The 13357-nt window shown below is 39.0% G+C and overlaps 1 protein-coding gene across 1 annotated transcript in view; it reads left to right on the top strand.

Annotated features, from left to right (window-relative positions):
- The window catches only part of LOC132950804 (uncharacterized), a 130244-nt gene that overhangs the window by 109823 nt on the left and 7064 nt on the right, over nt 1-13357 (top strand). Inside the window, exons 5-8 of the mRNA XM_061022378.1 lie at nt 2221-4374; nt 4921-5063; nt 5937-6099; nt 9169-9337. Of these exons, the coding sequence (XP_060878361.1) occupies nt 2221-4374; nt 4921-5063; nt 5937-6099; nt 9169-9337 (2629 nt within the window). The remainder of the gene's footprint in view (nt 1-2220; nt 4375-4920; nt 5064-5936; nt 6100-9168; nt 9338-13357) is intronic.

Below are 13357 nucleotides of genomic sequence, written 5' to 3'. Positions count from 1 at the left end.
TTTTAGGGGTGGAACTTAAATATTTAACTTTTTTGGGGGAAGGGGGGAGGGGGTGCTGACTACTGCTGCTAAGACACCCCGAGCCCCCGTACCAATTTCAGCCTACGCACGAATGTGAGACGGACGCATATATATTTTATTCCCCAATGAAACTTCGGGGATGGGATAATATTTAGCACACCCCGAATTTCAACTCTATACTCGCGTCTACATATTGCACGCGGTTGTCATTCGAAACTCGTCGCTTCCCACGGTGTATCCCGGTAAAACGATCGCTGTCGATGAGGCCTCGTCAGATCGTTTAACAGCAATCGTGCGCAGCGACAGGGGGATGAAATAATATGTCGATTCGTACAACCGTGGCATTATATTTTGTAATAATTACGACCCCGTTTAAACGCGACGTCGCGCCCGCACAATTGCGCCGTATTGTACGTTTCATTTTAATTATTATTTTATCGCCGTGTCGTCGTCACCGAGCCCGGGACCAGATCACTGGTGCAGCAGCTGCTAATTGTAATCACTGCAGTTGTTGATTATCGACTGTGGCGGAAGGACGGGGAAAAAAAAAAAAACAATCGTCGTTGTTGTCGTCGTAATTTCGATCGCCCTCCACACACACACACACAATACGTGTACACACGTATATGATATATTTTATAATGTAATAAATAAAAACGCGTATTATACACTAATGACTCGGTGGTGGCCCGATTAAAAAAAAATAAAAAACCGGTCCTGGTCAATAGTTGTTGTTCGTCCACGACTTTTTGACGCGCCGTCACCGAAATACCAACGCCCAATTTCAAAACGATAACGATGTACCTATAATGTTATAATATAAATGTGTACAATAATATTATATCATTATTATTATTATTATTATTTTTCAAGTGTCGTCGGGCCAGTGTCCCTGCGCAGTATAACATTATTATTATATTAGGTAGTCGTGGCGTCGATATTATCTTCTCTACGAGAAAAACACGCGGGCTGATAAAAATTTTATTATTATTTTTTTTCAAAACTCGTTGTCGTTTCCGATAGTACGATTCTTCTTCTATGGCGTAATAATATTATTTAAACATCGTTCGAATCATCCGTTATTATTATTATTATGATAATATTAAATAAACATACGGCCGACAACGGTTGTCATCGCAGCCGCGAGTACTGCTGATCAGTATATGTTGTATAAGTTCGTGTACAATAAGTTTATAATATTGTTACGTTTAGCATAGGTAGACGGTACGTGATCGACGCACGACCCAAAAATAATATCATACTCTCTGATGTATTGTTATTATTATTATTATTATTACATTATACCTACGCAGAAAATCTTCCGTTTGTACTACATCAACTGCAACAACATAATAATAATATATAATATGTATTGATCCGAGTTCTGCGTATAATATGTAATTGGATAACAATAAAGTCCTATTCCGTTCGTACGATATATTATACTTAAGGATATTATTGTATTACCATGCGATAAGTGCACTGTGCAGTGTATTATAAATTATAATACTAACTATTATATTATTATTATTATTATAATTATACGCGTACCTATATGGCTATATGTATATATCATCGTCGATCGTCTCTTTGAGAATAATAATTATTGTTGTAGCGCTTTTATACCGATCGTGTTCTGCTCCACGCCACCAATCGCCGAGCCACGATTTGTTGTCCCGAATGTGCCTAGCCGCAACTTTAACTGGTAACGAAACACTCGTGCCCGAACGGATTAAAATTATTCGGCATAATGTGATATTTATTGGCAGAGTTCACACGTCGAACCGCGATTTCCGGAAAAACGCCTAATCATTTTATTTTTCAGTGTTATTCCTTTTAGGGTTTTCGAGGTTTTAAAATGTTCTTTCCGCAGTTAAAGGCTTTTCTAAATCTCTATACTCAATACGATAATATATTATTATTTATTGTTTTTTATTATACATGTATTTCCGAATTCTATTCGCCAGTTTTAAGCGGGTATATCTTTCCATATAGTTTTGTTTCTCCCGAAACGACGTGCTTGTTTTTCAATTTTATATGGTGTCCGTTATAGGGGAGGTTTCACTGTATCATAATATTATATTATACCTATACATATTTGGTGATTATGGTTTTGAACTATGGTTAATGGTTGTACACTTGTGCATAAGATAAAATTATAACGTTTCTATAATCGTGTTTTTTGTTATTGATTCGCAGGTTACTACCAACCGGCCGGGCCGCTGATCACACACCACCTGGTGCCGCACCACGTGCACTTGCACCACCCGTCACACGTGAAACAGTCGCTGGCTCCACCGTTGGTGCCCACGCCGCCGTCTTCGGCCGGCACTGCCGCACCACCGCCCGCCGAGTCGTCTGACACCGAAGTGGTGCCGGTCAGATCGACGTCGGTGCCGACACCGCCCGGTTACCGGTACCAGCCGCAGGGCCCGTACCATCCGCCACCGCTGCCGTCATACTACCCGTCGCCCCCGGCATCGGCCAGTCTCCAGTATCCGCCGCCCCCACCACCCCAGGTGCCGGCCCACCACTACCTTCCGGAACCGCCAAATCCGTGCGCGTACCCCGGAGGGCCGCACCACCAGCCCGGCTACTTCCATCACAGCCGTAGCTCGCCGTACCACCACATACCGTTCCACCACAGACGGCCGCCGGCTGCACCACCTTACGCACAGGCCGGTGGACCGCCCACGTACTATCACGAGTATTACGGGCCTCCACCTCCTGGACAGCCGCCGGCGCCGACTGGTTCGCCCGCGGGACAACAGCAGCAAATGTTGGTGGCCATCACCAGGCCCGGCGGCGACCGGCCGGACCACCATCCGGCAGCGCCGCCACAGCAGCAGCATCAGCAGACGCAGCAACAACAACCGCCGCCGCCGACGTCGCAGCAGCAGCAGCAACACCAGCAACACCTGCAGCACCAGCAACACCTGCAACACCTGCAGCAGCAACACCACCACCAGCAGCAGCAACAGCAGCAACAGTCTCTGCCGCCGCCGGACGCTTACCCTGCGCCGCAGCCGCTCTACTACTCTCCGTACGGTGCGCCGCCCGGGCCGTCGTGCTACTCGCCCGCACCGCCCCGCACCTACGCCGTAGACCCAACGTACCATTCGTGTCCGTGCCCAATGCAATCGTGTCCCAATCCAAAAAACGGACATACTGGCCCGCTTACTGGTGCAGTCAGTAAGGGGCCAAAACATCATTCGACAGTAGTTACACTTCCGCCTGTGGCATTGGCACTGCCGCAGGAGCCTCCGCGGGCCCATGGCCCGCCGAGCCCAGCCAGGGGTAGCGCCGGCGTGCCCGGACCACCGCGGTCCGCAAACTCCGGCAGCCCGTGCAAGCAAGTCCCGTGGTGCATGAGCCCGCTGAGCCCAGCCCGCGCTTCCGTGCAACACCTGGCACCCCAGTCCCCGGCTATGCTGGCCGCCAAGAACCCCACCTCCGAGTGGAACAACATCGTCGCCGAAGAGAAATGCGATACCACCGGCCTGTTGGCCATCGGCAAAGTCCTCAGCCAGTCCGTACTAGGCCTGGACCAGCCGATCGACCACCACGAAGTCGTGGTGCCGAAAGTCGAACCTATCGACGACGAGCAACAGCCACAATCGTATTTCATGCTCAAGGTGGACATGGCCAGCGAAGAGGACGGCGATTCCGCGTCGGCGGCCGACGATGACGGTGGTCTTCATCAGACCATTGACTTGTCGACCAAGCCGCGAGAACGCCTGGAAGTGACTACTACTGTATACTGCAACCCACCGGTCAACAACAACGACACCATTAACAATAACAACACCATCAGCAACAATAACAACAACAACGTCTATTATAATATAAACGTAGACGGTGACAAAATCGTGATGAAGGGATCCGCGAAGAGGAAGAAACCCAATCCCATGCAGATCGTCTTAGCGAAAAAATCGAAAATCCAAGAAGAAACCGAAGACGTGAGCGGTAACGGTAATGACGAGGTGGTCGCCGTTGTCGTCCGCGAAGACAATGACGACTGTAAAGAAAACGTAGAAGATACTACTATGGCGACGACTACGACGACGATGACTGCAACCGCGACTACACCGCCGACATCAACCGAAGACGAACCGGCGCAGCCGGTCACTGCGGTGAACCGGAAGAACAGCATCAAGTCGACGGAGGTCAAATCCGATCAAGAGAAATTGGATGAGTGCATGACCGAAGAAATATTGCGGTCGGTGTTGACGGACGAGAGCGACGGCGACGACATGATCACCGAGGCTTTTGTCAAGAAAAAAGGCGTCTCAAAGAAAACGAAGAAAGGCAGAAAAGACCGGAAGAACGGAGGGAATAAGAAAGAAATGACCGGTGAGTTAATGATTGATGATTATTGTACAAGGCACTGGTCAGGGACAGATTTTGGACTAGGACGGCTGAAAATATTGTAAATTATCATCAATAATTTACTTAACTTCTTGGGGAGGGCGGCCTAAGGCGGCACTTGTTCTAAATCCGACCTTGTGCGTACAGCGGCGGTATGACGAAAGGGGTAATCGTAAGTCAGCTGCCCCCGAATTTATCATGGGTGGGGTGGGTGGCCCTTAAAGGGTAAAATTAACTATAGTATTTTAGTGTTTACTACGATGTAGGTATAAAAAAAAAAGGTTAGGTTAGGTTGTTATAGTCAAAACAGTAAATATCTTTATCGGGTTTTTAGTGGATGGGTGGATGGATATTGAATTTGCCCTTGAACAGTTATTTAAATTAATAATAAGTTTCCACGCCACTGGACTGATGCGTGTATACGGTTATGGTAGTAGTTAGTATAATATTATATTGGATCTCGTGCTCGATGCGGACGGGTTTTTTTTTTTATTTCATTCATCACAATAATATGGTTATTGTTGTTACCAGACGCTATGAAAAGGGAACTGGAACAGAGGATGCGCGAAGAGTTCGCGCAGCTGTCCCGGCTCAAGAACCAAGACCTGGCGCCCAGGTGGTCTAACGGTTGGATATGGCAGGGAAAACCGTTCAAACGTCCCGTTTACCTAGAGGTACGTAATAAAAAACCCTATGGCTGGCTACGTTTGTTATAATTTATTATGGTGACCGTATATAGTACGTTTAATGAAATAAAAAAACCTATCTATAGTTTTTTTTAATCTACTACACTTTGGGAGCCCAAAATTAAATCTTTGATACTAAGTATAAGCATAGATAAAACTAAACACTATATAGATAGGTAACGGCAATGTAATCAATGTAATTTATCGCTCATTATTATTTGGATTTGACTCACTTAGCTATGTTGGCGCATGGTGACAGGTGGATCCGAAGAGCTGGAAAATTTGCGCTACTACGCTCCACTAGTGAGTCAAATTAAAATTATTATAAAATCCAAATAATGAGCGATAAGTGATTAACATTGGCGTTGCTTGTCTAAATAATGTTATTTAGTCTATTTAATGGTGTTATAACACTGTATATTATTATACGACTTAATTGCTATATGATTAAGAAAACTCGATATAACTAATTTATTGTATAGATAAATAAGTCAGTTTCTTTCCCGCGGCCTTTTTTTTTTCCTGCATTCTATTTTACGCACTATTTAAACGTAACACGAACAACCGTAAATGTCTGGTTATAAGATTATTCCGCGAAAACGTTTACGTTAGAAAATCACCGTACAACTAAACCTCTGAATACCGGACTCGTTCCGCGGTCGCTAAAATCTGCAGGTTGTTGCCAAAATAATTTCCGCTTTTTGGAGGTGTCCGTTAGGCGGGAGGTTTCGCCTGTACTCGGGGTATTATGTATCACGGACGATTCGGAGGGTGGGATATAATAATATTATCGTGTAATCGTAATTATACAACCACATTGTAGCTATAATATTAATATTGCGTTGTTGTCGGTACGCGCAGAACGACGATACACCAGTGTTGAGGAAATGTTACCCGTGCATGCGTCACATGCAAGGCGACACCATATACGCAAGGGACTGCGTGCTTCTCAAGTCGGGTTCTCGGAAAAACGACTTGCCGTTCATCGCCAAAATCGCCAACTTGTGGGAAGACCCCGTCAACGGTAAGTTTGTACAAGTTCTATATATACTGCCTACTATTATTATGGTGGCGTGACTTTACTGCAATTATACGAGTGTACCTGACTCAACCTATAATATTATATCACTATATGTATTCTATTATTACGAAGACTCCCGCTTAAATTCGAATAGTCTTATTTATTTTTTTGTATAATATAATACGTCATATCAAATAATTTCTATTATTATTTTTATTTTTTATTTTGGTTGTGCGATGTACAATAATTTATATCGTATATATTATTATTCCTGAACTTAACCAAGTTGGTAGCGTCTGTTTTTTTTTTTATCATTATTTTACTTCATTGGACGCGTGGTTAGAATTCCTCAATTCTTTTTATACGTTTTATATTACCAAAACACATTTATTATGCGATTTGTGTTAGTTACGATCACTTTTAAAATTAATAAATTCGAATGTCTATCTCCCCATATTTATATACTAATCATATTATACGTCGCATATATCAATTTCTCTCACTGTGTAAGTACGGATTACGTTAGACGATTACTAAAAATCAAAAGTCGATTTAAATCTCCGTAGGTACAATTATTTTAGATGCTGAGCGAAGCGCATTACAACGACGTGTTTTTATATAAATATATTTATTTTGTTGTCTGAAGACAATATATTTCTATTACAAAAAAATGCTTCGATCATCAACTTTGTTGGAGGTTTCTGCTAGAAAATTTGATGTAGTTTGTGCTTTATATTATGGCGGTTTAAAAGTAGAAATTTCTCAGAATTTTTTTTAATAATTATGGGAGGGGGGGGGATTACGATGCATTACGAACATTTGTCATAGTGTGTATATCATAACTAAAATAATTGTTTTAAAAAAAGTTAGACTGGCTCAGAATCGTTTTTCGTCGTATACCTACTTCGATTTATCATTGAATTCAAATTCTTCACATCCATCACATATATAGTGACTTAGTCAATGATGAGATACACTTAAATTATAGCGAATCGATTACCTGAAGCTTTACCGCGGCTTTTTTAGATTATATTTTACTGAAGGTTATGGTTATGTGCGTATATGGATATGCTTAATGTAATAAATACACCTACACAAAATAGGCAGCGGTAACCAAAATAATACCTTACCACGTTACCAACGGTGCAGGGTTAAATATAATAATTAAAACAACTCGTGAGGATGACAAAAAAAACACCCCCTCAATAAAAGTTGGATTGAACAACACATCACCTGCTACTGTTAGAACGTAGGAGGTCGAATTGCACTTATTTTAGGTACCTATATAGTCCAATATTGCACTCGTGTTAAAAAAAAGCTAATGATCGTATTTCACTCGAGCTTTTGACGTTTGTTTTATAGTTAGACAGAGGATTCGTATTTGTCGATACCACGGTTGTGTTGAATGAAACCTAAATCCACTTACTATTGACGCAAAGGGATACGCATTTCACGGATATATCGCATTGTGGATTGGTTGTTCGAAACCGGCTAAAACTGTTCGGATGTCGGCATGAAAACGTTATATCAAATCCGGCGCGCACTTTTCATTAATTATTATTCAAAACGGGTTATCAAAATATCTTATTATGTTTTTCTATAAACTTTGAAGTAATGCTACAATATTAATGGTATGTAATTATACAATCATCATGGACTGTATAATGTGTTGTTAATTCAATTATGAACATTTCATGAAATAAAATAAACGTCTAAGACGGTCGTCGGTGTGAAAATGGACGTGTAACCGTGTAAAATGTATAATTTTCGTATAAAACTTAATCGCGTCTACGCGTTTACTCTCTTAACAATTTGTAAACTCACGAAACGCCGCGGAAAGTGTGTAGGCGGTACACGACTGTTTACCTATCACCTTATACCGTGTTCATAACGTGTACCAACAGCAAATGCGCGTCTATTACCTACGACAACCTATATACCGAGTAAGTGCCGATATATAAGCCACGGTACTTTATTTTATAGGCTTAAATGATTAAAAATCATTTCCCGGTACTGTTGCAGGGTAATTATTGATTGCAATAATTGCAGTATATTACGATATGATTATAATTATTATTAATTTATCATTATAATAATATTATTATCTGGGTAGGTATTAAATATTTCGGTTTGATTTTGTCAAAGGCTAGCGATTCGTCGAAAACAACAAACTTGTTGTTGTTGCTCGTTTTACGTGATTGCTTTTCCTTGAATTTTGAATACATGGTGAAAGTTTGCTTTGACAAGTTGTTGGAAATCATAATATCCTAAAAATAGACAAAAGAAAAATAACCAATTAAAACCAATTTCGTCATTTAAATATTGGATAGTAATATATTATAATAATAATATAATTATAATAAGAATAATGATTGGATATAATTATGGGTTTCATCGTACAATAAATTGAAAGCGTATTCCTTGAATTCAATCGATTTAACATGGCTTAATAAAAATAACGAGTTATTGGGTCACTTTATAGTTGTTTGACGCTGCGTCGATCGTTTTTATAGTAAATAATAATACCAGAGTGCAATGATTCGACTTTCCCCGATTTAGCCGTACTACGCCATATTACCCCTATCAGTAATAAGTGCAAATCGACCACCCTCTACCAGTTACTCATCCTTGGATTGTATCGATCCTTTCTGCATGACGTAGTGTTGCTCCGAAATAATTACAAGGGCCGGGTTTTGGGTATTGGAACACCCTCCCCTCCCCTCCCCTCAATCCCTCATATTTATACAAAAAATATATTATTATTTACTACCTATTATACGTACACAATATAATCGGTTCAGATATCTAAAAAAAAGTATTATGTGGTAATCATATTCGATATTACATTATTATTAGGTAGTATATAATATGAAGACTGATGGACGGTGACTATACACAACGGAGAGTAGTGTGTGAGCCCCCCAACAAGTTATATTTAAACTTAAAATTAAAACACCCACACATCCACCCTAAATAAAATCCTGGCTGCGCGCCCGAATAATAATAATAATAATATATTGTATACATTACATACTTAACCCGTTTTAACCGTGTTAATGGTAACGTTTGCAGGAGAAATGATGATGTCGCTGCTGTGGTACTACAGGCCGGAACACACGAAACAGGGACGGTTGAAGGAGGACATGCCCGACGAGCTGTTCGCGTCCAAGCACAGAGACGTCAACAGCGTGGCCTGCATCGACGACCGGTGTTACGTGTTGACGTTCAACGAGTACTGCAGGTCCGTGTCTTGCCCACGTCATATTGTATTATAATTCATATTATTCCGATAACATAATATCGTAATAATTGTTCGCCGAAACTGTTCCCCGATGACTAAAAAACTCATGCCTCGTCCATGCCTATAAGTTAACTTGCAGACGAGTTTGCGCGCCGATTAAGACGACAGGCCCTCTGCGGCCGAACAGCAAACCGGAACCACTGGTGGTGTCCACGGGGACAACAGAATAATAATATATTAATTAACGATTTAATCGAGGTCTGGTGGAGTTTTTGATATTCGAAAATTAAACGGTACAAGTACCGTGATTCGGCGATTACCGCAAATATACCGTACCATGACAAATTTTTAAATCTATAATATTTATATGCAAAAAAAAAATAATGATTAGTTTTTTATTTACTTTTTTATCAACTGAATTTGAATAGTAAAGTATATAATATACAAATCCACATAATGCGGGCGTTCTAGAACAGAAGATCCAGTCATTAATTTTAAAATGAATGCTTAATTTTCCCGGGAATCGCCGAAAATACCGTATATTATATCGGATATACCATTGACACCGGCATGGAAATTTTAAATACCACCAGCCCTAATTTTTGTACCTGGTCCAACCATGTTTTTGATACCCACGACCTGCTACCCAACCTGCAAATTGATTATTTAAAAATCATATTTTCACCGCGCTTGCATAACCATACTTCAATACGCTTCAACACCAATCAACCCCCGTCGGTAAATACCTAGTGTCGGCACCGAACTCTCTGCGTCTCGACCTTATAGGTTTGGTTTTTCAAAAAACGCGACCGGCCGCGAAAACATTGACCTGCAACCGTATATTATTAATAATTATTATTTCTACTATATATTTACGATTCCAAAACGCGTGTTGGGGCGGCCATTATTGTATCGTTGTGTAATATATGCAGGGTTCCAACTCGACGATTTGTATTAATAAAATCCGTCACCTCCGCTGCAATAGTGTATTGACATCGCTGTGGTCTCCGCGACATTTAATCGTATATTAATAACGTAACGTGAAAAGGTAAAATAAAAAAAAATGATTTCTTTCCGTATACCTACAATAATGCGGGTCGTGACTTTTGCGCCTGATATGCACGAACTTGTGACGAGCGTATTATTATTATGATTGTTGTGGCATTCGAATATTCCGATACGACACGCCACCGCCTTTGCAACTATAATATAATATATTATGATGTGATATTGTATAATAATATAATATTATTTTGAACGCTTCGCCGCCGCGATATCGTTTCGATTTATTTAATAATAATAATAATATTATTATTATTATGTATGCGGTAGAAAATATATAATGTTATTATGATTGAATTATTATGGGTAGTTTTCTTGCCGCAATATTGACCAAATAATAATAATAGTTGGTATACCTAATAAACGGCGACGTCATACGTCAATTCTGGTAATATCGATTTTCATTAACAACAACAACAACAACAACAACAACAACAGTAGTAAACAGAAGCATAGGTATATAATAATATACATAATATTACTTTTTTTTTCGACTCGACGTTTTATTTTGTTCCTGGCATTCGCGCTTCGCGGTACAGATAAATACATTAAAATATATGCAGTGTTGTAGTGTTGACAAAAAAACTCTACAATATTAACGGATGATTTAAGTTTAAAAATACCAGCTATTGAAATATTCAATATTATTGTAATTTCAAATTGATAGTGGGCGTTTCGATAAATAATTAAATTCGTCGAATTTGTCAATATACTTTTGGATTAAAATGATATTAAAACAAATACAATTTGACTGGATTATAGGTATTAAATAAATAAAAACTAATCGTATACGACAAAAATGCAATCATCATTATCCACGATTGATTTTTTTCAATTGGTTATGAAATGTATTTTAAATATTTTATTTTTTTACAATATTATTTTATTGTTAGGTGACTATAATCATTATAAGTGACGAATTTAATGAATGCATATTATATATTTTAATGAAATTCGGGAATTAAATCAAATCATACCATACATAATTATGATATCATCCTCATAAACATAAACCGTCGGTTTTTCTGTCCAACTCCGATTAAAAAAATCCATCCATCGCGTTCGTGATATTTTGATAATACAATAAACTACTGTGGATGGGGGGGGGGGGGGGGCGGTGGCGCACATTGTTATAATATTATATATTATGGTTTCTCACTCAATTCTCGCTTGCAGTTTGCGCACTCGGTAATCGCGACGGGCAAACATCATGATATAAATTATAACTCTCGTATATAGGTAGGCGTGCGGTGTCGGTGTGTGTGTGTGTCGTTGGTTTGTCGTAAAATTGTGATTGAAAATAAAATAAAAAATCCGCACACGTCATCGACGACGAATGGCTTTGTCCGTCTGCACACGAACCATCGCTGTTCGAAATATCATTGCGGTTACTTCCTCGATAACAATTATATATTATTAGAGATGATGGGTACTCGAACACCGCGGACTTGGAGAGATTTGAACAGTTCGAGAAAAGTCAAATACGATTGTAATATTTTTTTAATGCGTTTAATTGTGTATAGATGTGCTCGCCAAGGACGTGAAGAACGTTAGTAATTAATTTCTATTGTAATACGTTTTAAAGAGTTGAATTTAAAAAAAAAATGTTGTTTAAAATAAAATTTAAAGTTCGAAAAAAGTATAAGTTAAATTATTGATTTGAATTCGGATTAAATCTCGAACCGTTCGAGAAAAAACAAGGTTTGAATTTAAATTTGAGTCGTTGAAAATTTAAATTCGAACCACCCCTAAATATTATTGTCGTTTATATCGTTCCGTTTCTCCGGGTTCGTACTACGGTTGATTGTTGTTGTTGTAGTTGTTGTTGTTTTTTTCTTAATTATTTATTATTATTATTATCAAAGATCCGCCGGCCGACTCATCTGCAGCCATCGCACAGTACTTTCCTAGAATCGTACGTCGATTACGCGCGCGCCCCCGCCCCCGCCTCCTCTGTTTTTGTACCGCGAACGACGAATTCGCAGGCGCGTGCGAGTGACGTATGAGAATTATTAATATTGTTATACAGGGCGATCTATTTTACTTAAATGATTATGTACACTTACATATTCTTCAAGTCAATTTTTATGGTTTTTGAAAAACAGATGACCAAATTATTTGGTTTTTTTTATTTTTCCTTTATTTGATTAACACAATCCATATACATTGGATGTATAACAATAAGTGAACAAATTATGTGCAATTCTCCAAAGTTACTTTTTAGCGCTTTAGTATTATACAATAGATATGTGCAATTAATAGCACTATAAACATTGGAAAATATGTAAAAAACAAAAAGAACGTTTTAATTTTTTAAACATAATATATTATGTTTACTTTTAATTTTTAACTCAGTTTTATCGCATAGAAGTTGTGAAGTTTGAAATTTATCCCTACAGTGACCTCTCCCAGAGACCTCGCTGTGCAATACTCACCCCAAGTCAAGTAACTGGGAGTTATAAAGTAAAGTTATGATATAACTCCTCTGAGATAATTTACTGTGATATCTATGTGATTTATATTTTATGTAACATTAACTTCCTTTAAAAGTAGGTACATGATAATATTTTAGGAATATTAATGTGAAATACTTCTTCGAGATGTCTTCATTATTTGAGAAAATCTAATAATTATGAATTTCCTTAAATAAAACGATGAGCGAATAAATAATAAATTCTACGGTGTTTGATTATTGATTCTGCATTCGTACATGACAATAATATACCTAAAAATAGCACTTACAATAATTCTAAATTAGCAAAATTAAATCGATAACCACGTGAATATGCGAATGTTATAGCAAAATAAAATCGCATGTGATTTCTGCGAGAATGAGTGTGAAGCAAATTTGATTCTTACGCTTGGGATGTTCCAAGATTTATCAGACAAAAAATGTAATATGTAAATGCTCCCGAGCCCCGCTTACGTATGTAATTTAGTAGGTATTTACTGAAAACA

The sequence above is a fragment of the Metopolophium dirhodum genome, chromosome 8 (genome assembly GCF_019925205.1).
Source record: "Metopolophium dirhodum isolate CAU chromosome 8, ASM1992520v1, whole genome shotgun sequence".
In the NCBI taxonomy this organism is placed as follows: domain Eukaryota; kingdom Metazoa; phylum Arthropoda; class Insecta; order Hemiptera; family Aphididae; genus Metopolophium; species Metopolophium dirhodum.
This window is presented reverse-complemented; position numbering and strand designations above follow the sequence as displayed.